Genomic DNA, 27,128 nt, shown 5'->3' with positions numbered 1-27,128 from the left:
GTTGTAATTGCTTGTGATATCTGGAGTATCCGGAGAAATGGACTCGCAACGGCCAAAACATCTTCGTCGGGGTAAACCCGGCATATTGAATGTTTCCTCATGAATATAAGCAGATTCAAACCTCTGAGAAGCCTCAAAACCATTTCATTTTGACCTTGAAGTATTCTCCATTGCTCTGAGACAGCCAATGTACCTCCGACTACGTAGTACGTATTAATGTGAACTCACGTGGATATCATTTCGAATAAAGCACAGGTCTACCATCCCTCCGAATCTCCATTCTCTTCTCCTCCTTCCTCATCATCTTCCTGACCGACAAGAGGTACAAATCTAAAATCAACGAAGCTCACATGCTTGGTGCCTCCTCGTGCAGGACCGACATCGCCGTCACTGTTTCCGCCACCTAGCTCAATCATGAATTGCAGACTCAAGACGCCCTGGATATCCCCCCGCATGCTCACTTTGCTCGCAGCAGCCATGGCCCGAGACGCTTTGCGGATGAGCGCAAAGCGATAGTTCTCCTTGACTAGAGACCCCATAGAGGAAGGGGGGTTTACTTGAAAGGTTTCGGTCACTGCAGGAGCCAATCTAGCCCGTTTCGCTCCCTCATCCTGTAGATTTTTGTAACTCGCCTCACTTTCCCCATTCTCCTTGTCCGCTGAGAATTTGACGCTAGACTCACTGAATGGCCCGCCGGATCCAGATAGTGTGAGGAAGGGTGCATTTTTGGAAGAGGCTGAGATGGTCAGAACGGTAGGGTCTGTGGCGTCCAGTTCATTGATGGCGTTGTACAGCCATGCAGACCGCATAATAATTTTCATGATAATAGCGTCGCGTTGCAGTGGTATGTCCACCTCACCACCAGCAGACCCAAACGAAGGATCATCGGACTCGTAGGTGGTGAGTTCGCAAGTAGTAGTAACCCCGGATTCTGAAAGTGTGATGCAAAGTGAGCTGCCAGGACTTGAGTATCGCAAAGCACAAGTGCGGCCGAGTAACACAGCTGGACTAGTAAAAGCGCCGCCAGAAGTGTTCTGGAAAGAGCCATTTGGCAGAAAAGATGACTGACTAGCGTCGCCAATGCCGAAAATTTGAAGAGTTTCTAAGAGAGCGGTAAGAGATATGAGAAATTGAGGGTAAATGTCCCCGGCAGACTCCTCATCGACCAAAGTATCATCGTTGCGGTCTTGAGGTCGAGGAGCGTTGAATGTATAAGTTGTGAATAGGGCCCGGTCGAGGAACACAAGTCCCTGCATCACCCGGCTTTCTTCTACAGAGAATCGGATTCCATCGGGTGTTATTTGTATGCGAGCCTTTTCGGCAAATCCGATACAGCGTAGAAGAGTGTAGAGATGATAGGCATCATTCGAAACGGCAGAAAAGATAGGCTCCATGGTGGCAGGGCCTCGGGAGAAATTGAGGTCGACAAGTGAACTTCAGAGGACGAAGCGAACTCGGTTAGAAAGAAGTTGCAAGTTCAATTTCAAAGATAAATGTACATCTCTAGCAGTCTAGAGTTCCCCGATCGTTCGATTATAGTACATGATCATGCGTAGTGGGGATAGGTTTCGCGACGGTTTAAACGTAGACACCAACAGCACAGATCATGAATACGGCTCCGAAGCTTTACAAAGTTAGCAGTCAATAACGCAGGTGAGGGGAGAGTATAGCATACCCGAATGCAAGCGACGCTGGGAGGCCGAGGAGAGGTATGTTCAGGAATGATCGATCTATATTTTGATTAGTCGCCGATGCGTAAAGAATCAGGTAAATAGAACCCACTCAATCCGAAAAGTCCAGTGAGTAAAAGAGCTAAATGTGCTGTCAGAAAAATGACCTTCTTTGATCCATTATTTTAGCCTACCAATGAATAGCAAAGCAAAGCCAACAGTAAACTGGCCCTCCTTTGCGACAATGGGATAGTACGGAGCTTTGGACGTCTCCCAGAGAGTATTGAGAGACATTGGTTTTGGCTGGATGATCGACTGGTTCTTGAGAAGACAAAAATGATAAATAAAGCGAAAGTGATAATAACTGTCAAGTTCAATTGAGTTGGGACAACAAGAATAATGAAGACCAAAGAGCTGTCGATATACAAGCTGTCCTCTTGGCATAGTGACACCGGATAATAGTATCCCCGCTGGTTAATCTCCGGCCGTAGCTCCGACCGCCAAGAGGACGCTGGGGTATGCGCGACCGACTCAGACGAACGTAGTGGCGTCAATCTCAACCACTTTGCTATCATCGTTCAGACACAACTCCATCAAAATTCTGGTCGCGAACATGTCAACTGTCAGTGAGGGTAAGAACAATTCGCGAATTTTCTCGTGGTTGGTTAGTTAACGCATGGTCTAATGTGTCCTCAGATATGAAGCGCAAGGCTTCGGAAGAAGCCGACACCCCAGATTCCAGCAAACACCGAAGCAAGAAGGCTCGGACGGAGTCTTTCAATGAGATCAAGGTACAGACAAGTTAAATTGAATATCCATTAAATTTTACTAATGCGTGTGTCATCATAGGAAGATGTAGTTGAAAAGCCACCCCTCAAAATCGTCCCATACCCCGAAAAGGTGCGTTCCATCCACAGTGCTTGCGTTCATAGCTCCGAGCCTAACACGTTTCTACCACCAGCCCGCCGTGATCGAAGAACGAAATGGCGAAATTGAATTTCGAGTGGTGAACAATGACGGGCAAAGGGAGAGCTTCATCATTCTCACCGGGTTGAAGTGCATATTTCAGAAACAACTCCCTAAAATGCCGAAGGATTATATCGCGCGATTGGTCTACGATAGGACACATCTGTCGATTGCCATTGTCAAGCACCCTCTAGAAGTTGTAGGGTGCGTATAAAACTGTAAAAGCGGAGCCTCGAAACAGTCAGCTAACTATCTCTAGTGGAATCACATATCGTCCGTTTCGAGGTCGTAAATTCGCCGAAATCGTCTTCTGCGCCATTTCTTCGGATCAGCAGGTCAAGGGATACGGTGCACATTTGATGTCGCACTTAAAGGTACACACCATCTGAAAGTCTTATATTGATGATAAGCTAACGTAAGCAGGACTATGTGAAAGCAACTTCGGACGTGATGCATTTCCTTACGTACGCCGACAATTACGCTATCGGATACTTCAAAAAACAAGGGTTTACGAAAGAAATCAGTCTCGACAGATCAATATGGATGGGGTATATCAAGGATTACGAAGGTGGAACAATCATGCAGTGCACGATGCTGCCCAAGATCCGGTATCTGGAGTCTGGCCGCATGATTCTCAAGCAAAAAGAGGCGGTGCATGCGAAAATTCGAGCATTCAGCAGATCACATATTGTTCACTCGCCTCCGAAAGAATGGAAGAACGGGGTGGTAAAGATTGACCCGCTCAGTATTCCTGCCATCAAGGAATCAGGTTGGTCACCGGATATGGATGAGCTCGCACGCCAACCTCGACATGGACCCAACTACAACCAGCTGCTCCATCTCCTCAATGACATGCAGAATCATTCTGCAGCCTGGCCATTTGTACAGCCAGTCAACCGCGATGAAGTCCCAGATTACTACGAGGTGATCAAAGAGCCTATGGATTTGTCAACCATGGAGGAGAAACACGAGAAAGACTTGTATCCTACGCCACAGGATTTCGTCAGGGATGCGATGTTGATATTCGACAATTGTCGAAAATACAATAACGAGACTACGCCATACGCGAAGAGTGCCAATAAACTTGAGAAGTTCATGTGGCAGCAAATCAAGAACATTCCCGAGTGGTCGGTAAGTACAGCTCTTACGCCAACATTCCAGTCTATGCACATCGCTAACTGTCAAAAGCATCTTGCGGAAAATCACTAGGAAGGTAACGAGGGACAGTTCATTCATGATCAAGACATTTGTTTCACAATCGCAATATACCACCGCATTATCTAGGGTTAGGACAGTTGTTTGGAGGCGTTATGGTGTTTCGTTGCTGGGAGGAGCATATTTGGTGTACTTGGATCATGACTTCATAGCAATCAACATAGATAGCCAGACTTCTGAACATCGAATGTTTTCCCATGCCGTAGAGAGAGTGCGAAATGACTTCATGTGGCTGGCGATCCACGTGCGGACTGACCCGCGTCGACCTGCCAAGACTTTCAATTTCGGATTAATGTTTCAACGTGCCCCCTTTGGATCAATCTCAACTACCTCAATCAATATTGTCTACAGCATCCAGTCAGTCCAGTTTGGAAGTTCTCCGTCAATTACAGCAGTCGCTCTATTCGCTCGTTGGTAATTCGGTTCACGGCGCTGTGCGCTTACGACTGTTGCTTCTCCTTTCGTGTCAGCTATTACTGGCTCTTCAGCGACTTACACAACTAGCCTCTAGGGGATCACGCTTTGGATTTGGCAGACGGCACGATTTACTCTGATTTTCGCTCTCTGGACAGTTTCTTTCCTTAGTCGATTGATCCACAATTTCAATCTGGGTGTTTGTGTAGCGCCAGTGATACAATAGACCAAGGATATCGAACTTCACCAGTGTCAAGTTTTCGGCTTTGCAAAACAACACCCGGCGTACTTCACAATGGCGTCGTTAACGAGCCTCGATCTTGAGAAGCGAAAGCGCTTGCCGACCCTCTTCGAAGTGCTCAGTCGCTACACCCTCGCTCCTGTCGACCTATTCTCATTCTACATTTACATGCGAGACCAACAGCGCTCGGTTGATTATTTAGATTTCTGGTATATACCACCGTCAATCTCTGACACTTGTGCGCGACCTAACATTCAATTGCGCTATATAGGCTCGATGTCTCACAGCACATGTCTCTCTGCCGTCACTACGTCCGAGAATTACGCCGTTCGGTCCTCGTAGCTACACCCGAAGGTGGCAGTAGACCGTCCTCAACCATGCTCGACAATATTCCCGACATTCCCACCGAAGCAGGTCCATCGGGATATTATGCTCCATCCACCGAAAAGGATGCAGATTCCAGACTCTCCGCATTCTTGCGATCTGAGAACCCATCGCAACCTTCGCCGCCAGTCAGTGGTCATTCAGAGAAGCACTCGTCCGAGGAACGGCCACCGCGTCCCAGTTTCATGAACTCCACACCCGAAACTCGATACGACTCATCAAATTCTCCCGGCCATACAGTAGCGCGAACAGACATTCGTCGAAGCGCAGAAAAGATTTTATACACATATCTCATCCCAGACTCGGAGCGTGAGATCGTCCTACCCGCCGAGATGCTGACTTCGATTATCGAGATGGTGGAACACGATGGTCGAGATGATCCGGAAGTCTTCGATCAGGCCAAGGATTACGTCTTTCAAGCAATGGAGCGCGACGCTTTCCCAGGATTTTTGCAGGCAAAAGCTCTTGGAAACCTTGTTCCGCTTAGTATCCTTGCGCGTCTAGCGTTTGGATTGATTGTGTTTTGGGGTGCGTTTTGGGCGTCGTTTTATGTTGTTTTGACTGATAAGTCGAGAGCAACACGGTGCTGGGTATGTCTTCCTACAACCTGTCTGTTTATCTAGTGTTATTAACATGCATTCAGGTCATACTCCCGTTCGTGGTGGCATCATACTTCATCACAACATACCAATACAAAATCGACCCATTCATGGCTCTTCTCGGTTTCAGTGAGTATACTTTCATGAATTGGCAAAGGATTCAAGAACCATATGTGCGATCTCTGCTCAATCAGCGCGCCTTGGTGACGCTGGCATATACCCTTCTCATAGCTGCTGCGTTGAGTATACTCTTCATTCTCGTGCCGGGTACAATGCTGTGATAACCTTTATTGCGTTCGACCTGTTTTTCTTCTCGTGACTGACACCGGCGTTCCCTGCGGATATACCTTTTCCTTTTTCACTTTCCATCTAATTTGAGGATGCAGAAGCGTTGCATTTAATACTCTTGGTTATTCCGTTTCAAGCGTAATGTCTTTCTTTTCCTTTTTGCGTTTGTCCATGTTGAGCTTGCCAGCCTTTCATTTGTTCATCCATGTATGTAGAAGTCTTTGCCAGCTAGATCTGGTTTTCAATAATGCTGTATTTAGTGCCGGAATTCCACCTAATGCATGGAGTCTGAAATCATAATTCTTGGTAATATGCTCAATTTCTTTTGAGAGTACTGGTGTCATAAAAAGTCATAGTCATAATCTAAGTAGGTCCGCATAAACTGCAATATCAAGAAAAACAGTCAGCTCTATGCAGACTGCTTTTCATTGAACAATCAAGTCTTCCTGCCCACACCAAGCAATCTCTTTGACTGCCTGCTCGCACCACCCCCTCTCCCAGCACTAGCACCAGCACCAGCACCTTCATCAATCTCCATGCGCGAACCACCATACACATCCAACCCACCATCGCTCCCATTGTCGAAATACCCATTATCTTCATCCTCTAGATCATCGCCGCTGTATTCGCGTTTGTTGCTGTTACTGCCACTCCCACTGCCACTGCCACCCGCCGCCGCCGCAGCAGCAGAGGAACTACTGGGTCTGACACCACCGCCTCTGCCAGAGCGAAGACCATGTTTAGAGTTTCTGCCAACGCCACGAAAACCGGCAACAGTATCATCCCCATCCGCATCAGCAGCGGCAATAACAGCCTTCTCAAGAGCTTCAGTACGCTGTCGATCCGTCACGCCGTTTCTGATCGTCTGATCTTTGATCTTCGCAATCTCAGCTTCGATGCCATTGATGATATCCCCGCAACGACCCTCCCATTCAGACAGGATCGAGATCAGAGTTGAGACAGTCTGAGGTCGGACATCGCGTAGTGGAGCGACGGCTGTGACGTTGACGGTGGGCGGGTTTGTGGCGGGCGAGAGTCGTGCGACGATGAGAGATGAGTAGATGGCTGTTGTGACGAGGGACTCGAGTTTGGCAGCGGAAGGGATTGAGAGGGCTTGCATCAGGGCCTGGTAGGTGAGGGGGCGAATTGTGCTGGATAAGGTGAGGAGGGACAGAAGGCGGAGTTTGAGAGCTTGTTCATCGTTGAGAGCTGGTAGGCCGGGTGTTTCTAGAGCAGAAGCGTCAACAAGATTTATTCGATGTGCATTGAAAATGATAGTTAAGCCTACCTTGATACTCCTGCCACGTCCCCCAAGCGAATATCTCAAGCAACTTCAAATAACCGCGAAACTCTTCAGGAGTATCTGTTGAGCCGAGGGCCTGCACAGCTGGAGTCTCCAATAGCTCAGCAAAGACGTATGTGTTTGGGTTTGAGGTTGCGTTTGAGATTATGTTGGCGACGAAGCGAGGGGAGGAGGCTGTTGATGATGTCGTTAGATGGATGAAGGGCTGAAGGGCTTCAAGGGCCCTAGCGTGTGCTTGATCCATGGCTTTGTTCTTTTCGTTAGAAACTTCTCAGTCTTGATAAATGTAGACACTATCGAGGATTCACAATGTCATCCACTCCGCTTGGTAGATGAGCGGTCAGCACACTGTAGTACAGAAGCTATGAGATAGACGTCTTATGGGTCGAAAGAATCTCAGACGGCTATCTCTGATTGTAAGAAGTCGATTCACGTTCACTTCAGAGCGTCTTGATATGAAAGTGGCAGGCATTGGTGAGGTCAGTAACTCGACTTAGCATAGCTACATGTTTGCATCTTTGACAAACTTCCCCGCCCGGAGCGAGAAGGCGCCGATAGCGATAAGGTCCTGTTAGGGTTAATCCACCATTTATTTTCATGAAGATAGACTTGACTAATGGGCATGTTGTGTCAGACTACAAAATTATAGACTTTTTTATTATGGAAATAGTTTTGATATACATCATTATCTTATCAAGTGCGAGAGTACAAGTGACCAGGTCAAGCCGCGGACTATCGAGAAAGCTATCAAAAGGGGCTCACATAACCTATGCAGAGTTAGTAAATAGACGTTTAAGTAGCTTGACGGTACATACCTCAGCAATAGACTGTCTCTCAATAATGGACTTCTGTCGCTCATTTCGCGAAACCCGATAGTAATAGTCACTAAAGTCAGCACACTGCATGTGATGCAGAAACTCCTCGTCATGCGTAATGACAATCAATTGAAAGTTTGCTTGCTGCTGGCGAGTCTTGATAATGTCATGCAACGATTCGGCCAGAGAGCGGATATTGTCCCTATCCAAGTTTGTTGTTGGCTCATCAAGTGCAATGAGGCCGCAATTGACGCCAAAGCATTCGGCCAACGCAAGACGAATGATGATACTAGCGAGAACCTTTTGACCGGCACTGCAACGACCACGCATGTCCATTTCTGCTCCTTGTTTGACCATGCAGACGCGGTAGTTGTAGGAACGGTTTCCCTTGGCGTTCTCGTTATCAGATCTAATCAAGATGGTATCCACGTCAGTACCTCGGTAGGTTCGTTGCCAAAGCTCCTCGACAATGTGGTTGATCTCCTCCATCTTGAGACTGTGGTATTTCATGATAGCTTTGTCCAATGCTCCTCCATACCGACCAAGGTCGTCAACCGCTGCCTTGGTGGTTTCCACTTTGATGTGCGCTTCCTTGTAGTTAGCAGCCGCATCTTTGTAATCGGTATTCCAATCCGCAAGTAATTGTAAGAGCTGATCATCTTTCGACTTCATCTCGCCCATTTTACTTGCTTGCTGAGCAGCAAGGGCATTGTGCTTTCGTGTCCATCGCTCTGACTCTTCCTTGAACCGACTCCGGTCAATTTCTGCATTTTGTTCCTCAAGTTGCCGTATCTCGTCTTGAACCTCCTCTAGTAGTCGGCATGATTGACGATAAGATAAATTGTCTGAATACTGCCTTCTAGTGTTGTCACTGTCTTTGAGCTGGGCGGATATCTTGTTGATTTCGCGTGTGATTTCACCTTGTTGCTCTTCCAGTTTCCTGATCTCTTGCTGGATATTGTCTAGCTCCTTTCTGCTCTTGTTCAGCTGTTCTGGGCCACCACGATCAACGTACGACTTAATTTCATCATTGGCGAGGTTGAGTTGATGCACGCGGTCAGACAGATGTGTCAAAGCTTGTTGGAGCTCTCGTTCTTTGGATTCAGCACGTCGACTGATATCATCAAGCTTTGTCTGAGCTTTAGCAATCTCCGGCTCTAGCTCGTCAATGTCACGATCGGCCTTCTCAATCGACTCTCTTTGTTTTACGTTCGACTTTTTATACTCTTCGACGCGAGCGAGAAGGCCGGTTTTTTTCTCAAGCTGATGGCTAGCATTGGCAAGGCTGCTCTGCACGTCTCTAAGCGCCAATTCCGCCTTGTTAAGGTCATCTCGAGACTGATCCTTCTCCGAAGAAAGCTTGGAAATGGTAAGCTTGATTGCTCGTGACTTTTCGCCAATTGCTGCGATGTCATTCTGAATGTCTTCCAAGACCCGCGATGAGTCGGCCTGCTGTTGCTTAGACGAAACTTCTTCTATTTGAGAACGTAGGGATTTGATTTCGTTGTCGATACGAACTATAGACGTTACAGTGCGGGAAAGAGATTCGATTTCTCGCTTCTTCTCCGCTCGTTCGTCGACGGTGGTATCGTGGCTTTCCAGTTTCTTCAAGATTTCCTCCTTCTGACCTTGATATTGTTCCTGGTTCTTTTCGAGTTCAGGGATTGCTGTCTCTGTTAGGCGTAGCCAGGTGTCGTAATCGGCATTTACCATTCGAGCACTTTCATATTCTTCTTCGGCTTGCTTCAAGTCCTCATCTGAAGAGGAAAAGTTCTTTTTGATAAGACCTTCTAGTCTGTTCTTGAATGTTCGCATTTCGGTTTCGTTCTTGAAAGGCCTCATGCATGTTCTACACATTTTTTTCTGGTCGAGTGCTTCAAGACACATGTTGAAATATTCGTGCATGCCCGCGAATTGCTCAACATCCTTCCTGGTTTGGTCCATATGATTCTGTCTTGTTTGCAAGATGTCAGGGTACTCAGTAGGGTCATCGTCAATTGCATCGCGAATTTTCTTCACACATAGGTCACGTTCTTTTTTCCGCTGCTCAAGCGCTGTTCTGCACTCTTTCAGCTTGAACTCAACCTGATCAAGCTCTCTTCCAATGCCATCGCGACTGCGTTCAGCCAACGCCATGCTATTTGAGACATCCGCTACGACATTCTGGTACTCAAGCTCAAGGTTTTCCGGGCTCCATTGTTCGCTCACCAACTGCGAAAGACGATCTCCGTGCGCGCCTGACATAGTCTCTAGTTGGCGCTCGCGATCTTTGAGTTCCTTCTTTATATGTGCGAATCTAGCCAGATCACCAGCCTTTTTAGTCCCTGCAATAAGCTCTTGATTGAGCTTGGTGCTTTCGTCCTCAAGGGATCTAAGCTCAGTGTTGGCATCTTGGAGATCTTTATCCCATGTTGCACCACGAGAAGCTTGTTTCAGTTTTTCAAGCCGTGATTGGACCTCCTCCTTTTGCGACTCGAGAACAGCAACCGTACCTTCGTCTACGTCAATTTCGTTCAAACGGGCTTGTACTGATGCTGCTTCTCTGTCGTTGTCGGATATCTGTCTTCTCGCAACATTCTTGGCCTCTTGGAAGGCGGACTTTCGCTGCGCAATCTGATTGAGAATGTTTTGAGTCTCTCGTACTTCGGATTGTCCTTCCTTTCGGACCCGCTCTAATGCCTGAGTATGCTCTTTTACCATCCTTTGCATTCTCTGCATGAACTCGTCGATCTTGAACTCGTCCAAAGAATCGTCGAACCCACGAATATTGTTCTCTCGTGCGAACTCTTTGATCATGTTTTCCCGACGTCCAATTTGACGTTCAAATTGATCCTTGTCATTTTCATTTTTGCCAACTTCTGCCTGTTTCAATCCTAGCTGGTCGCGGGTTGACTCAATTTGTTCCTTGATGTCCATGTATCTTTCTTTTTGAGCGTCTTCCTGTTGTTGGTATTCGAGCTGCTTGGACTCAAAATGCTCAAGAGTGGAATGTAGCCACTCATCAGACTCATCAATTTCGACGAGATGTCGCTTCAAATTGTCGATCGTGGACTGGACACTCCTTGCTTCAATACGTTTTCCTTCGAGGGTTCCGATGACCTGCGCATAGCTTTCGGACTCTTTCCAGGCTTTATCTGCTAATTCGGCGGCATTTCGCATTTCTTGGGAGATCTGGTGCGTTTCCTCTCGCAATGCTTCAATTTCCTCTTGCAATTTGATCGATCGTTTCTCTGCGCGATCTGCCTTATCTTTGTCTTCCTTTGAATGCTGTTCCATGATTTTAAATTTGGCCAGTTCTTCGTTCTGCTTCTTCCTCAATGCTTTGATGTTGTCGATTGCTTTCGTATACTTCATAGCCTCGAAAATTTCGTCAAATTTCCTCTTGAGTACGGAGGGTTCGCTCATTGGCCAAAGACTTTCATCTTGATGGCAGAAAATCACAGAGTCGAGGATCGCTTTCGACACACCGAGGTATTGCGGCATAATCTGATCGAGTTCAGCAACACGAGAAGAAATTGCCGTTCGCTCTCCATCTTTGACCATCACGAGCTGGCCTTCGAGAGTTTTTTGTTGTCGAGTCGTTTTCTTCACGGTGAGTTGCAGGCTTCGGGTCGCCACCATTTTCGCTCCGGACGTAGCTTTGAATGCCAATTTCACCTGGGCAAGAACCTCTTTCTCTCCACACAGCTACCTGAGTCAGCGAGTGTTGAGCCAAGTTGAAAAGCAATTCGCACCTTGGGGTCATGGATGAACGCGCCACCCTTGCTGTTGGGTGGTAAGTCGCCGGTCGTCGCATATTTGAGGCATTCAATGATTGTCTAAAAAATTCAGAGGTTTGTTCACCAGGTAATCGCCGCGTTCCCAGATATCGATCAACGTACAGTCTTTCCCGATCCATTGTATCCTACAATCAAAGTCAACGGCGTGTGGAATTGGATAGTCTCGCTTCGGGTGTTGTCGAAAGATCGGACGCTGCAAATGAGATTATTAGTATATGTCTTAACATGAGATGACAGAATGACTTACCCCAGAATGGAAAGCTTATCGATTTTCGCTGGTGATTATCAGTATGAAATGTCAAACATTCCTCACATAGAAATGTACGTACACCTAAAAATGATGTCAATGAATGTAGATGCGAGCACTCAAAAAGACTCACATTTTGCCTCAGATAGTGCTGAAAGCTAGAAACTATGCATAACATGCAATTCTTTCAGCACAAACTGGGATGATGGATCATCTCATGACAAACGACGGATAATTCGCGGGAGCTGAGACGGAGCTGCCTGCGCCAACACGGCAAGAACCATTCAACGCGGGGACGGCGCGAAAGCACGTGACACGAGCCGCGAGCTGCCTTTCTGGGAACTAGCCTAGCGGAAATGCAATGGCCAGATCCACCCTGAGATGTCTGATCTGTACCGGAGTATAAATGGCAGCAACGATCGCGCCTCCATGCTCATCCTATAACGTGTCTAAAAACGCCCGCATTAATCCCTGCTGAGCCTCCGAAAATCGCTCTAGCTTGCGGTCAACCGGAGTACTATGAGTACCTACTTATGCCCTCATAGTCCATACTAATGCTGCCCGCTAGGTAGCGCTTTATCCGTGTGCAGATCGCTATCGCTATCGCTATCGTTGGTTCTGTCTCTGCGTGCACATTTTCGTCTATGGATAGTGTGGTCTTGGGGTTGTTTGAATATATTTGCATTGTATGATTTCCTTTACATTTCTATTTCGGCCAATTGCTTATCGAGCGGTGCTGACATTATGTGTGCTCAGATCTGTACATAGTCAAACTCGCACGCGGGAATGTATCTCAACGATGCCGTCGGAAGCAACGCTTCTGATACTCTCGTCATGCTTCAAAGCAACATCACTGGAGACGCCTTCGACATGGAATTCAACGATCTCGACCTGGTACTCGATGATGGTGACGAGCAGGGGATTGAAGGCACCGGTTCGGCGGACATCACAATGAAGGACGATGATGTACAAGAACAAGGGCCGCGACCAGACGATTCGGGCGTCCAGAAGAGCGCGACAAGCGCAGTGACTGATTTTACCAGGAGACGCAATTGGACGCAGCGAATCCTAGCTGAGATGCAAGATATACTGATTGTGCTGAGCCCGGATGGGAAAGTCTTGTATTGTTCGCCTGCAATCGAACCGATTACGAAATACGAACCAAAGGACCTAGACGGCAGGTTTGTTTCTGAGTTTGTGCATGATGATGACCGAACGTCTTTTATTCGCGAGTTCAATGAGTCAATTGCCACAGGACATCGTCTGAGATATCATTTTCGCTTCCGAAAGCCAGACGGCGATTTCGCCATTGTCGAAGCCTCAGGGCATGCGCACATGTCCTCCGAGAAAATCACACTCGGAACGGGCAAAGAAGGAAATCCATGTGATGGCTTCTTCCTCGTCTGCCGCCCATATCCAACCGCCAGCAACGCGCTTCTCGACACATTTCTAGAACACAAGGTTGAGAATATACGCCTGAACAGAAGAATAGCAGACTTGAAAAAGGAAGAAGAGGAGGAACTCCGAGCTCAGCAGCAGTGGGTGCTCCAATCAGACAACAATTCGGGAACTATGAGCCCTGATGAGATCGACGCTTACAACAGTGCACCGGGTACTACCACTACCACCACCACAGATCAGCAGGGTGGTATGATGTTGCCGCCTGCTAGACCTAGTGTGTCAAGCTCTGGGCAGAACGGGTATACTTCTATGATTACGCTGGATAACAATGTGGATACTATCTCGAGAAGCGACACGTCCTCGGTCCTAGACGGCATTGAGATGCTCACAGGTCTGCGATACGGCGAAGGCGAACGATCCAAGGGCCTGAGTACGGGTGAAAGAGATGCAGTGTTGGTACAGGAACAAGCAGATCTCCACCATCTAGGCTTGAGTTCGGATGATAATGACAAGAAGAAGCGAATCAAGACGACAGAGGAGTATGTATGTACTGATTGCGGTACATTGGCGTCTCCGGAATGGAGAAAGGGTCCCAGCGGTCCGAAGACATTGTGTAATGCTTGCGGTCGTAAGTCTTCACTCTTCATTATATTTCTTAATTAAGACAATCACTAATACGTTACAGTACGCTGGGCCAAAAAGGAAAGGAAGCGTCAGGGATCAATTCAGTCATCGAATCAGTCATGACCCTCAACCTTGTGTTGATACATTAAACAGAACAACATATGACAAAAGCACGACTTGCACGAACATATTTACAACACATCACGATAAGACGACGTATAATAATTATCTGGAGTCAACCAAACATCTAGTCGACTTATCTTTCCAAGCCTGTTTCTGCTTGCTAATTACAATTCCCAGCTCAGTTTCAATTTGGTCTTTGTACCTGCTTATTTTCTTTCCGTTTCAGGGGCATTTTGTATTATTAGTCATGAAAAGTCATTCTTGATTGAGGGGTATTAATCACAATAATTTAATTTCTCATTAACTGCCGAAGGTCAATACCCTTTTTCAGAAAAGAGAAGAAAACAGATCAAAAGTAGCAAATCTAGGTACAAAGAAAGCATTTAATGGGCTCACTCAAATTCATCGGCTCGAAGCATAAGTAGATAGAACGACAATGTCATTAATATTCATCCAATCATAATAGCGCTAGTGCTCGACAGAATCAGCCCGTTTCGTCCTGTGTTCTCGTAGCATCCGTATCTAATTCCGTGCTCGTTTCTGTCGACGAAGTAGTACCTTGGTCGTCTAGAATAATATCCTCGTCGTCAGCACCATTTTCTTTCGTTGCTGCTTCGGAGACCACTTCGTCGGGTATCAAGTCCACGATTGAATCAGACACGTCCATCTCAGATTTTTCTTCTTCTTGAGACTTGTTCGGGTCCGAAAGGACCATTTCCACGCCTTTGCCATCCTGGAGGCCCAGATCCTCGACGCCGAGAACGGAGGGCCCTCGTGCATGCGGGATTTCTTCTGGTTGAGGAGACGAGTTTTCGCCGTCTTCTTCTTCTTTCTCGGTTAGAGATCTTGAAGAGACGTGTGGTGTTTGTGATGTAGCAATCAAACCAGCCTCTTGCTCCTGTCTTATGAGCTCGCCTTGCGTTACTGCGGCATCTGCACGGAGTGGGACAGCACCTTAATGTAAGATTAGCGTATAGTGATTTCCGAGGAAGACATGTTGCGGTGATACCTTGTGCTACCATCTCGGCCTGCACGGCCTCGAGGTCATGATTTCTCAGCCAGGGAATTGGTGTTAATAATGCTCCACCTAGTGACTCATCACTGCCGAGCGACTCATCTGTAACCATGAAACTTGATCGTGCGCCATTCGTAATCCCATTCGCTAACTCGTCGTCGGGGGATATTCCCATTCGCGGAAGTGGGAATATGTCTGCACTGCTGGACACCGATACTACCCTATCCACGGCTCTCAGATATGCAGGGAGTGTTCGATACTGACGCGTAGGACGCAAGATCAATTCTGCAAGTCGTTGAACGGTATGCGGTGGTTTCGACGCAAAGTACGTTCGGAGGGTACTCTTTATAGAGTCAATGAGAGACAGGAGTGGAGGAGGTAAAGAGTTCGTGTCGGGTTGCGAAGGTTGCGAGTTTGGCACTATGGTTTCATTTGCCGTGGCATATTCAGATGTTGACGTTGAAGCGCCGTTGTATGTCGTCTGGGTTGCGGCGGGRGAAGGAGGGGCATTCTCCTTGTTGCTGCTCTGGAGAGAGTCGTGGAAGGCGTAAGAGGAGGAGGCGTAGGAGGATGCTATTTCGGGAGGTACTTTCGGTATGGGAAACTGGCTAATAATCTTCCTGGTGTCAGCTTGATTCTTGTAACGTGATCAAGTTGATATGTACCTCGTCGAGGCGCTGAATCAATGGTTCTAACTGTTCAGGCCATTGGTCGCTGAATGCGTCAGTACTCAATTGGAGCACAATAAAGATTCCACGGCTTACTAGTTCATAGACCCATCCTGGGCGACCTTTTCTAGCAAATCTTCGTCTGCAAGTGTCCCCGACAAGAGTTAGCGCGAAGCTGAAATAGAACGTTGAAGCAATCGGGGGCTGAAGGCATTGAAATTGTTGGGTAGTCTGCGCAAGCGTAAAGCTAGACATATATTCTGCAGCAACGTACCTAGTATCATCTTTCTTAAGCCCTCACGCTGTAGTCCAACAGAGAAGCGTGGGTGATGTAGAAAGCAAATGAGAGGGAAAGTGACGGAGGATGTGATGGAAGCTTTAAACGCCGCAATCGCGACTGATTGAGCTAGTCCTAGTTTGTACAGAGTGGAGCTGTATATGCACCACTATTGGTTGATATTATGCTATCAGATTAAAGAAGAAAGAACTTCGAAAATCCCCGCAACACGTGAAGCTGCCTGAGAAATATGGCAGCCACAAATTTTTTCAATTGTCTTCACTAAACTTTCTTCTTGGTAGAACTTCAGATTCGTTTCATGTTTTTAGCGAGATCGTGGAATTTATCAGAATATCGCATGAATTGACTCTCAGTCATTTGAACTAAAGTCATTAAAGCACCTCGAATTCTCAAACACGTGACTTTTTTTTTGCTGGAACCGTTTTTGTACTTTTCGAGATCCACTTGATCTCTGAGTCAAAGTCAATCACATCTCACAACACTTCGACAAGGGCACTGTTATCAGGCAGCTACAAGACAAAATGGCCTGGAACTCACCCAAAGTCGGCATCCTCGGCGGTGGTCAATTAGGACGCATGCTTACAGAATCCGCAAACAGACTCAATATTGAAGTGCATGTATTAGACGCTGCGAATGCGCCTGCAAAACAGATTAGCGCTCATGACAACCATACAATCGGCCACTTCAACGATCAGGAATCAGTGCAAGAACTGGCCAAGACTTGTGATGTTGTAACAGCCGAAATTGAACATGTCAACACTTATGCGCTCGAAGCTGTTGCTTCGCAAGTCAAGATTGAGCCCTCTTGGCAATCCATTCGAATTATTCAGAATAAATATGACCAAAAGAAACACTTGTCGAAGTATGATATCCCAATGGCGGATTATCGAGAGCTTGTTGAGAATACCCCAGAAGAGCTTGCCAAGGTTGGTGAGTATTTGGGTTATCCCATGATGCTCAAATCAAAGACACTTGCATATGATGGTCGAGGTATGTCAGAATTGTAGCCTAGAGATATTCGATACTAACATACAACAGGAAACTACCCAGTCAAGACCAAGGAGGATATTCCAGACGCCCTTGAGGCACTCAAGGATCGGCCATTGTATGCCGAGAAATGGGCCCATTTCAAAATGGTGAGCCATACCCCTGACACTGTATAAACTCATACCTAATACGGATAGGAACTGGCTGTGATGGTCGTCAAAACCAAGGACAGTGTACTATCCTACCCTACAGTCGAGACTGTTCAAGAAGACTCTATCTGCAAACTCGTCTATGCCCCGGCCCGCAATGTCTCTGATGCCATCAACAAAAAGGCCCAAGAGCTCGCTCGTAACGCCGTAGCCGCCTTTGAGGGCAAAGGTGTTTTTGGCGTAGAGATGTTCCTGTTGGAAGATGACTCGATCTTGCTATGCGAAATCGCCAGTCGAGTGCACAATTCCGGCCACTACACGATCGAAGGCTGCGGTCTTTCTCAGTTCGATGCTCACATGCGCGCTATCTTGGATTTGCCCATACCGCCTAAGAGCTTGGAGCTTCGACAACCATCTATCATGCTCAACATTATTGGTGGAGCTACTAGTGATTCCCATTTGCGTGTTGCTGAGCACGCTCTCTCAATACCGAATGCTAGCATTCACCTATACAGCAAAGGCGCCGCACGACCGGGTCGCAAAATGGGACACATCACCGTCACTGGTGCGACCATGTACGAGGCCGAGACAGATATTCAGCCATTGATTGACCTCGTCGACAATATCCGTGCTGAGCGCAGCGACATTAAAACCGCTGCTGTCAAATCCAGCGCCGCAAAACCCACGCCTACTGTTGGCGTCATCATGGGTTCGGATAGTGACTTGAAGACGTTGGTTCCCGGTCTCAAGCTGTTGAGAGATTACTTTGGTATCGATCCTGAAGTGGACATTACCTCTGCTCATCGGACCCCAGATTATATGGCTGAATATGCCTCCAAGGCTGCGTCTCGGGGTATCAAGGTTATTATTGCGGCTGCTGGTGGTGCCGCTCATCTGCCTGGTATGGCGGCTGCGCATACTGCTCTGCCTGTTATCGGTGTTCCAGTGAAGGGCAGTGCATTGGATGGTGTTGACAGTCTGTACAGCATTGTGCAAATGCCACGAGGTTAGTCCAACTCTTTTCGATCTCTGACACAGCTACTAACTCATAATACAGGTGTCCCCGTCGCCACAGTCGGCATTAACAATAGCATTAACGCCGCGTTATTGGCAGTGCGCATTCTGGGCTCATATGAACCCACCCTCCAACGCAAAGTCGAGGAGTACGCGGCCAGCGCCAAGTCAGAGAACCTCGATATCAAGGGTACCAAGATTAAGGAAATCGGATGGGAAAAGTATTTCGCGCAGATGTGAAGTGACTATTCTATTTAACGTTGTATGAAAAGATGTCATTAGAATATGAATTTGATTGCAGTTACGAATGACTTCACAGGATCGGTGTATTATAATATTACAGAGTAGAGAATATCAACAGAGTACAAATACGCTTATATACAAAGTTCCGAGGCATCAACTACTCTCAGCATACCCCTTCAGCCCACTCAACCAAGCAGGAAAACAAACCTCCTCAAACCTGCCTCTCAATAACCATCCCATAACGGAAGCCGTCCACGAAGACGCCATCATCTCCCACGTATTCACATTTACCACCTTCCCTTCTTCTGGGCTGTAGTTTTCGGATACAACATGCATCCTCTCCATCCTGATCAGCCATCTCGGCACAGATTGCATTTCGTCGTAGTCTAGCGTCCAGGCAATTCTCCCGGGCTTGTCAGTTGACGAATCCGGTGCCTCGATGAGGGTGACGATGAGGTGGAGTGTCGTCAATTTTCCTTTTTCGTGGAGATGCAAGGAGTCGGTGAGGGTTGTCGTTGGTGTCATAGACATGTTGACGTGCATTGAGAACTTTGTGCCGAGATGGAGGATGGGTGAGTACTCTTCACTGTTCAAATCTGCTTCATTGTTCGTCAAGACGGATGCTGAGTTGCTGGGTGGCTGATATCGAATTGTGCAGCAGGGAACCCATCGATTCCATTTGGGCCATGTTGATGTATCTATTAGAATGTTAAATACTTTTGTCGACGATGAGTTTGGGATGTTGATGTCGCCCTGAGCTAGGATTGTTCCTTGGTCGAGCTGGATGTTAGGGGTTGAGGTGACGAGGGCTTTGTTGGAGGGCATTTTATTGTTACTATCACTTTGCTCTTTACAATCTAAATAATCTATTCCAACAGTCTGTTACTTATGCGTTTTTGGTAAAGTATATACGTAGATATTTTGAGTCATCGACATCCTACATCGTAATACGTACGGGAAATCCTACAGCCGTCAGATGACTCTTTTATGGGTCTGTCGGGTGAGAATTACGATAATCTTGCGGAAGTAGATGAAGTAGACGTGGTCATTTTCCAACTATCAACAATCACATTCCTCAGTAATTTTCTATCTACTTTACTCCTGATTGAAGGCTATCATCGATGTGTCTAGTATGTTGACGAAGGATGAGTTAGGGCTATCCAACGAGCCGAGGCATGCAGGATCGATAACCCTAATCCTACTACATATTGACGATGTTAGCATAGAATGCGGGGATAAATGACTCTGTGAACCTTCTTTTAGCTTTATGAATTCTGATTTGATTAGGAATTTGTTTCTTGCCTTCTTGAAACATAGAATACCACTCGCATGCTCGATGTCCGATCATGAAGAGGGGAGAATCGGGCCAAAGGACCGATGCTCAGGCCCTACCTTGGTAACCTACATCCTAAATCCGCGATCAAGATATTGACAATCACATTGTATCTACTATCTAGGTACCATCTACAAATAGTTTCGAAAGTCTAATTAGTACCTCTGGGGTCTAGTAATTTCCATACACCCAAGACCCGACTCACTCCGCGTGCATTGATCACCTCACGTTGCCACACCCCCATCTTGGCTCCGTACAGATGTTAGATAGATTTGTCCAATCAAGCGATTGGTCAGCATAATTTGTAATTTCACAGATGAATCGTAAGTTCGTATCTGTTTGGTTGAAAGTATAGTATGTACGTACGCACAGTTGGATCGTGCGTGGTTTGTTGAGGACGGACCCTGATGGTCAGGTCAGTGAAGCAGGGGCCGCTTCTAGGGTTGTTACATTATATAATTTAGTCTTTAGGTTGGTTTGTTTTGGCGATACTCCGGGGATTTTGGTGTGTTGGTGCTGGGTAGCATCAGGGTAAAGATGACGGGTTAAATTTCAATACTGCTGGGTTTTTTAAGATCATAAGTGGCGGAGGTATGTAGTCGATCAAATGCATATATCTTGATTATGTATTTTGCAATCGACCAAGCTCCACAAGCTATTCCATTCTCAGTCCCGGATCCAGCTGAATACAAAAGCAAAGAAACCTGTGGCTCATGACTGTGTACCTGATGGGATAATGGTGTACATAATAGCCTGTACACCACCATGCGGAAGGGCGGACTTTATTCAAGCTGACCAGTACGAATACCTCAAGGTTGCAGAAGAGCCCATTATTTTCCTGATTTGCTAAAACACTACTAGCACACATTATTTGGTGTCGGCGTATCACTGTCTAGTAATTAGTGTCAACTATCCGCACGCACTAGTACTGCCAGATGACCATCTAGGCAGGTCAAGTACGTAAAGCGTTAATATATCCGAGCTGGATAGGCCATTCCATGATACTCCGATATTCCTTCGCTTGTGGAGATCATCCTAGAATAAGGTGGCATGAAGATCGACGGAATTTAATTCAATTGAAACTCTTGAGAGCGGCGAAGAGCCGAGATTTCAGGATGTTTCATCATGACCATAACCTATTACAAGAAGAACAGGCTTCCCAACTACCGACATCTGGACGGGCGTGGCTGCTGCATACCTAGGAGGTCATGGATGTAACGCGGCTATGATCCTCTGGTATGCGACTACCATGACTATGATTGTACTACTTTGTAGATGGTACATGTAACACAATAGCGGAGAACTGTGACTTCCACAAGATTACGATCAGGTTTTCAACATGCGAAAGGCCTACCTAGTTAGGTAGTAATGTATGTCTGCATGTAATGATGCTCGGTGCAGACTTGACCGGAGAAGAATAGAGGGTTTAGCTTTGTTCTTTATTTCTGACTTGCAGAAACTCGACATCGAAGGCGGAACTTCGAAATGCTGAGCAAACCTACTTGTGTGCACACAATAAGGCTCGAGAAAAAGTGATACATCCCATCCGATCAGCTCGCCTAGGGATAGGACTCATCATAACGACCAAGTCAGCAGTTTCGGTACCTGCATGAAAATCATTCCTCCCATGATGCAGTTTGTTATGAGTGGCGGAATAATAGGAGCATTTAAATAAGAAACAGGATTATATCGGGATGATTAGTTGAGTACGTAGTGAGATTAGAAGGGGAGGGGAGCATTTTTTGCAGGATCGAAGCCGGTTAGACTAGATAATAATAGGCCCGGTTCCATAAGAGGGGGAAAGGAGCCGGATCATCAGTTGATCCTTTTAATTTGTACAGAAATGTTACAATTTACTCCTAATGGTCTAGCTGATACGACATGATTTTCGACGATTTTAGCATTCACAAAATACCACCAGTTGAAGTTCGCTTCACAGTGCTTTGTACGGTGAGGGTCATACAGTTGCTTTCATGATTCATGAATCGGGTACCGTATGTACCGGTACAGAGAGCGTGATTCATGTATTTGTCGATACCAAATTCACATTCTATTCCGTGGTTAATTACATGCAACTGTAAGCGCAGAACAGTATTACCCTCCTCCTAAGGGCTGGCTCGTTGCTACATGACTACGAAAAGCACGTTCACTAGTAAAGTAAATCTAGAACTCAGTTTACGCTCCCCGACAACTTGTTTTCTCTAGGCGATCCGAGAACTAAACAGGTACAGTAACAACTCTCGCCACCAGTCTACCCCATCTTTGCTTTTTCGCAACGCAAGGAACTCATACCAATCGCCGACCTGTCGTCGAATAAGAAGTAGGCTTTCTCCGCGGGGGCACACGCTTTTCTTTTTCTTGCACCCGTAGCTGTGGTTTCTGCTAGCCAGCTAGTTATTTACAAAGCGTGTATGTGTATGTAAGAGCTGACTTCAACAACAATTTACGTAGTTAGCTGAGGAGAGACAGGGCGTTTCGGTTCCTGGGTCTTGTGTAACAGCTGCCAATGGATGTTTTACTTGACGTGGTTAAGTGTCCGCCCGATGTTTTGTGTCATGTGTGTGTTAAGTTGATTAGACAGCTCTCCGTTTCATACGAGAGACGGCAGTTACATACTATGTATACTAAATAAATCAGTCCAAACTAGGAGATTATATGAATGGGTTCGAGTGGTTATTCATGTTCATTGATCACGAATACGGACCTTGGAAGCACCGTCGAAGCGTGTATCGATACGAGTATTATCGTTACCCAGGCAGAATACGGTAATTACACATGTCCGTGGGCCCCGCCCAGACCTTCCCCGATCACGAGTTGGCAGAGAAGGTTTGGGTGACCCATGGCCCTGTCGTGGGGAAAACCATATCCAGCATGATTGTATCGGATTCTAGATTTGTCCATCAACGACTCAAGATTCAATCATTGTGAATACTTTCAATCCGCGAACTCATCTCAAGACTCAAGACTCAAACGAAGCACAAGCACCTCTGAAGCAGTTCCGACCGAATACAGACTACCGGTGCTAATGCAGTGGGGCCGTGGTGTGGCGACACTGGGCCTAAAAGAGTGACGGGCAGATTGTGGCCCGCATTTTCAGGCTAACTCCGATACTAATCATACTATCGCTCACTTGAGCACTCTGTCCACTGGCAGTGTCCAGCGTAAAGCCTGATAGAATTGGCAAGAATGTACGTGAAACAGGTTTGTACCTGGCCCATTAATGGAACTGTCATCATCTGCAGTGCTGGCTCTTGTACTTGAAGCCAAGCCCCTGGTACGTTGTACGTAGTATGTAGTGTGTGTTATGTACAACTCATCATTCATGTAAAATAGATTAATCAGCGCGGATTCCAATCAGTTCCCTGTGATGTGAAGAAAGTCGTTAGCCACAGCTGGATTACTAAGTCCGGTCTAGGTGGACTGGGTCTTCCCCACTCACTACTTTCAGGTATTGGATATCAGGTTAGACATAGCGAACGGTGAGTCTAGCAGTCTGCAAATGATACGGACCGGTGATGTGTAATCATTGTAATTGCAAATTAATGATCATCTACGGGAATCACTGTCCAGTCTTTACGGCGTAGAGACAGTCAATAAGCTTATTGTTTCGTGGTTTGCTTGCCGTGCCCCGGTATCAGTCAGGAACCCGCCCTCTGCCTTGCCAGATGTAGTCATTATTCGTGCTTCAAACTGGCAATGGTCGGGTTGAATATAAAATTGCCCGAAACATACAAAGTCATAATACTCATTGCTGTCCTTTTATTCATCATTATCCTTTTCATTGGCTTGTTTGAATCTTAAGATCTCGTTTCAACATACCGGACAATACCGTTGTCTGGTGGTTTACAGATTCCGATTGCCGGAGTTTTAGTATTGGCTACTACAGGGCCCGTCCTTCATTGAGTTTGGCTCCCGAACAAAGCCGCCGCAAAGCTAGAGTTGGTCGGTGCTGGCACTGTCACTCTACGCCGTAGGTACATGTACAAGGACGTATTTGTAAACTCATTGTGCTTACTCAAGGCAATTCTCTACACTAACTTCCTATTCAGGAGTAGAGAATAATCTGAAGCTATATAGATCACCGAAGCTAGGCGTAAGATCGTACGTACTGTTACGGCCTGAAACTAGGTAATTACACGAATCACGAACTTTGTGTTATTGAAGCGGGTCAACGCTGGCTCCCGCCTCGACAGCGTATCAGCGCCCGTACTCGTATGTATGTAATAGACTGTATGTATGACGGCGCGCTGCATCCGTGCATAGGCTTGGTTCTACCATGTATTGCACCGTATCATACGTATCGTACGACGGACGGCTGTATCCTGCCTAGCCCGGGGCTGTTTCGCTCATGATTGATTTCCCTCCAACAAACCGACGTAACTCCATCAATCGTCCGTTTGGCTCTCTCACCTCACCTCTCCTTCTCTCCCTCTGCCACCCTCTTCTTTCTACTCCCTCCAGGTTGTGGTCACCCTCTTTGTGCTTGATGATGCCGTGACATCTCGAGTGCCCGCTTTGTTTGCTGCTTTGTTGTGGTGTTTGACCAACCTTCCTTCCTGGCTGGTGCTTCTCTATGGAGCTGGAATCCGCCATTCGCCTCCACCCTGCTGAACCAGCAGCTCCTTGATACCAACACTCCCACAACACCCTGCGATCTAATTGTCGGTGCCCTTCTGGTCAAATTAATTTATTTGCATAACTTGGCCTATTCAACGTCGACTGTTTCCACCGTTTGTACTAAGTCGGGCACTTCCTGCCATGGCTCTTACCGTCCCCGACACCGGGCTGTCTCTCTGGCGTGGAGACCAGCCCGGCAACCTCTCTCCAGATCCCCATGCCAAACAGACTCAGATTTTGCGTCTAAACCTCGCTCAAAGCACCTTGGACGAGCTCGTGGAAAGCCTTCGCAACGACCAGAAAGCTCGATTACGCCTTGGAAAGCACCAAACCCTCTATTACGGCTCCAAATCTCAGCAATTCCATTCCCACCTCGAAACCCATCGCTCCGAATTATACAAGACCTCCGAAGACGATCGAGAAAACCTTTACTTTTCCGGCGTGCTCAGTCACAGTCTCGAGGTACAAAAGGCAAAAGAAGCAACGGCTGCTACAGACGAAGCTCTGGCCACCCTTGAACAGAGCCTGAGCGCCTTTGAACGGGGCAAGGAATCGAAGAAGACACAACTTGTCAATCTTAAGCCTGACGACCGAAAATCTCGGTCCAAAGTTCCCTTGAGCAAGATTGACCTGGACAAGGAACGTTTCTTTAAGAATCGCTCCATTTCCGGCAGTCCCTCACTGGGTGCCATTCGATCTCCCGCATCTCTCCCAACTCTCACTCCGACGTCAGTTCCGTCCTCCCAGAACAAGCGAAAGGCCCGACAGGACGCTTTGAAAACACCATTCATCCATCTTCTCGCTGTCAGACCCGTGTCAGTCAAGTACCTCGCTCAAACAACCCGCTCGTCGCAGGAAGATTGTCTTGAATTAGCCAGAAAGTATGGAGTTGAGAACCGTATCGACCCTTCTAAATTCAATCTGAAGGATAAGAGCTACAAAGAATTGGATATTTGGAGCTTCCCTTACCCAAGCGAGTCCGATCGTGCCTCTGCCATCGAAAACGCAATCTCAGCTTTCGACCGACAGCGAGTTTCTACGTCAGACAAGCTTTGGCAGATGCTGAATTCGAAAGAAGAGCGAGCCAAAGGAATCTGCAAATCAAGACTGAAACTTCAAACTGCACCTCCACCACCTATCAAAGTGCATGCTGCGGAAGAGACAAGCAAAGAAGGCGATTTGACTGGCAACGAAACTGACCGAACCAACGGCCGATTGACACCCAACGCTATGGCAGGCGATACTTCATCCAAACCTGCAGCGAAGAAACCGCCGACTACCAAAGCCAAGAACAGTACACTCACAGGACGAATTACAAAAAAGACGGAGAAGAAGGCTCCACCTCCGAAGCCTACCGGCAAGTTCAAATCTGCCGAGTTTGTGCATGATTCAGACGAAGACACGGACATTCCGGACGCTCCTCCTATTCCATCGCCTCCGCCAGCAGCTAAAAAGCCAGCAGCAACGACAGAAAGCAAGAAACCTCCGGAAGCCAAGAAATCTACAGAAAACAAGAAATTGCCAGCTAAGCTAGTAGACAGCAAACCTGCAAAGCCGGCTTCTAAACCCACTTCTGCCGCTCAGTCACCAACGGTCAAGCCTCAGATTACATTGAAACCTCAACCGCGAACTATCAAGACTATTCCTGCCACCAATGGAAATGGAACTGGTTCAAAGACGTTGCCTGGATCTCGAGCAACAAAACCTACTTCTCCAGTCAAGCCGTCTCCATTGGCGTCTTCTCCACCAACCAATGCCTCTGATATCGACAATTCTAGTCAGAATTCTGGACAGACGAGCTCATCTAGTTCATCACCCCTGATAGCACAGGTGGCCAAGCAAAACAAGACGAAAACTGCGGCCCCTACTACCGTTATCAAGCCAAAAGTTCCTGCGAAACCCAATGGCACGGTGAAACCGGTAATTGAGCAGACAAACCCCTTGAAGAGAAAGGCCTTACCCGACCCGATGCCGACTGGTCGGTTGAATCGGAATGGCGAGGACATTAAACGCCGGCGACCGATTGAGTCAATGTCACCAAGTGGAACGAGTTCTGGAAGCGCGTCACCACCGCACAATCGCGACTATCATCGCCAACAATTACGACAGAAATCGATGGACTTTAAGAAGCTATACTCGAGGTATAGAGATCTTCACAACTCTCTGGTCAACCAGATGGATCCCACGCCCTCGGATCTTTCACGTTTGAAACAAATGCATGCTCGAGTGCAGCGGATGAAGAAGGAAATCTGGGACGAAGATCGACGATTGCGGGGAAAGTCTTAACGGCTGGCTCTTTTTTTTGGTGTCTACTGTTATTCTATCATTTTGTTTTCTACACAAAAATATTGCAGATAAGCATGTCGAAACAGCTTGGACAGACAGGACGACGGGATACACAAAATAACACGCATAATGCATCATTGATATCGCATGTACATATTTGCATCTTGTTTCTTTGGTTTGAACTAGAAAGGAAACAACGGAGTTTTATTGGGTTACATAGCCAGCATATGTTTTATCCAACCATTTGACTTTGACTGTTCTCGGGGAAACGTTCACATGAACATCAGAAACCGTGGTACGGTAATGAGTACGACGGGATAAATAGGAAATTATAAACGAGCCGGCGTCTAATAGACTTTGGTATCCATTTTTCGAACCGTTTGGTCAATAGTAGTCTGAAAGGGAATACAATGCTTTGTCTGCAAAGCTTACCAAAAAGGGCGATGGTT

General features: G+C 46.9%; 8 protein-coding genes across 8 annotated transcripts; 4 read left to right on the top strand and 4 right to left on the bottom strand.

Moving 5' to 3' along the window:
- Nucleotides 1-257: 257 nt before the first annotated feature.
- Nucleotides 258-1,394, bottom strand: BHQ10_001866 (uncharacterized protein; the record flags this gene model as incomplete). The annotated part of the gene is made up of 1 exon (XM_040873949.1): nucleotides 258-1,394. The coding sequence occupies one exon, from the start codon at nucleotides 1,392-1,394 to the stop codon at nucleotides 258-260; it is 1,137 nt and encodes a 378-aa protein (XP_040730371.1).
- Nucleotides 1,395-1,578: 184 nt separating this feature from the next.
- Nucleotides 1,579-1,964, bottom strand: BHQ10_001865 (uncharacterized protein; the record flags this gene model as incomplete). The annotated part of the gene is made up of 4 exons (XM_040873948.1): nucleotides 1,579-1,624; nucleotides 1,676-1,730; nucleotides 1,783-1,812; nucleotides 1,865-1,964. The coding sequence occupies 4 exons, from the start codon at nucleotides 1,962-1,964 to the stop codon at nucleotides 1,579-1,581; spliced, it is 231 nt and encodes a 76-aa protein (XP_040730370.1).
- A 319-nt stretch (nucleotides 1,965-2,283) lies between these two features.
- Nucleotides 2,284-5,770, top strand: BHQ10_001864 (uncharacterized protein; the record flags this gene model as incomplete). Its single annotated transcript, XM_040873947.1, has 9 exons — nucleotides 2,284-2,302; nucleotides 2,367-2,461; nucleotides 2,520-2,570; nucleotides 2,632-2,840; nucleotides 2,896-3,010; nucleotides 3,060-3,767; nucleotides 4,492-4,715; nucleotides 4,778-5,480; nucleotides 5,534-5,770. The coding sequence occupies 9 exons, from the start codon at nucleotides 2,284-2,286 to the stop codon at nucleotides 5,768-5,770; spliced, it is 2,361 nt and encodes a 786-aa protein (XP_040730369.1).
- A 443-nt stretch (nucleotides 5,771-6,213) lies between these two features.
- BHQ10_001863 (uncharacterized protein) lies at nucleotides 6,214-12,205 on the bottom strand (the record flags this gene model as incomplete). The annotated part of the gene is made up of 7 exons (XM_040873946.1): nucleotides 6,214-7,004; nucleotides 7,066-7,333; nucleotides 7,896-11,582; nucleotides 11,630-11,713; nucleotides 11,777-11,867; nucleotides 11,922-11,949; nucleotides 12,148-12,205. 7 exons carry the CDS (start codon nucleotides 12,203-12,205, stop codon nucleotides 6,214-6,216), a joined length of 5,007 nt encoding a protein of 1,668 aa, XP_040730368.1.
- Nucleotides 12,206-12,755: 550 nt separating this feature from the next.
- Nucleotides 12,756-14,069, top strand: BHQ10_001862 (uncharacterized protein; the record flags this gene model as incomplete). The annotated part of the gene is made up of 2 exons (XM_040873945.1): nucleotides 12,756-13,950; nucleotides 14,008-14,069. The coding sequence occupies 2 exons, from the start codon at nucleotides 12,756-12,758 to the stop codon at nucleotides 14,067-14,069; spliced, it is 1,257 nt and encodes a 418-aa protein (XP_040730367.1).
- Nucleotides 14,070-14,553: 484 nt separating this feature from the next.
- BHQ10_001861 (uncharacterized protein) lies at nucleotides 14,554-16,036 on the bottom strand (the record flags this gene model as incomplete). The annotated part of the gene is made up of 5 exons (XM_040873944.1): nucleotides 14,554-15,023; nucleotides 15,079-15,700; nucleotides 15,750-15,798; nucleotides 15,849-15,894; nucleotides 16,027-16,036. 5 exons carry the CDS (start codon nucleotides 16,034-16,036, stop codon nucleotides 14,554-14,556), a joined length of 1,197 nt encoding a protein of 398 aa, XP_040730366.1.
- A 535-nt stretch (nucleotides 16,037-16,571) lies between these two features.
- On the top strand, nucleotides 16,572-18,440 carry BHQ10_001860 (uncharacterized protein; the record flags this gene model as incomplete). The annotated part of the gene is made up of 4 exons (XM_040873943.1): nucleotides 16,572-17,040; nucleotides 17,089-17,186; nucleotides 17,235-18,192; nucleotides 18,244-18,440. The coding sequence occupies 4 exons, from the start codon at nucleotides 16,572-16,574 to the stop codon at nucleotides 18,438-18,440; spliced, it is 1,722 nt and encodes a 573-aa protein (XP_040730365.1).
- Nucleotides 18,441-24,534: 6,094 nt separating this feature from the next.
- On the top strand, nucleotides 24,535-26,679 carry BHQ10_001859 (uncharacterized protein; the record flags this gene model as incomplete). The annotated part of the gene is made up of 1 exon (XM_040873941.1): nucleotides 24,535-26,679. One exon carries the CDS (start codon nucleotides 24,535-24,537, stop codon nucleotides 26,677-26,679), a length of 2,145 nt encoding a protein of 714 aa, XP_040730364.1.
- Between the last annotated feature and the right edge of the window lie 449 nt (nucleotides 26,680-27,128).

This window comes from Talaromyces amestolkiae (genome assembly GCF_001896365.1).
Source record: "Talaromyces amestolkiae strain CIB chromosome Unknown scaffold2.1, whole genome shotgun sequence".
Taxonomy (NCBI): domain Eukaryota; kingdom Fungi; phylum Ascomycota; class Eurotiomycetes; order Eurotiales; family Trichocomaceae; genus Talaromyces; species Talaromyces amestolkiae.
The sequence above is the reverse complement of the archived record's forward strand: the minus strand, read 5'-3'. Positions and strand labels throughout refer to the sequence as shown.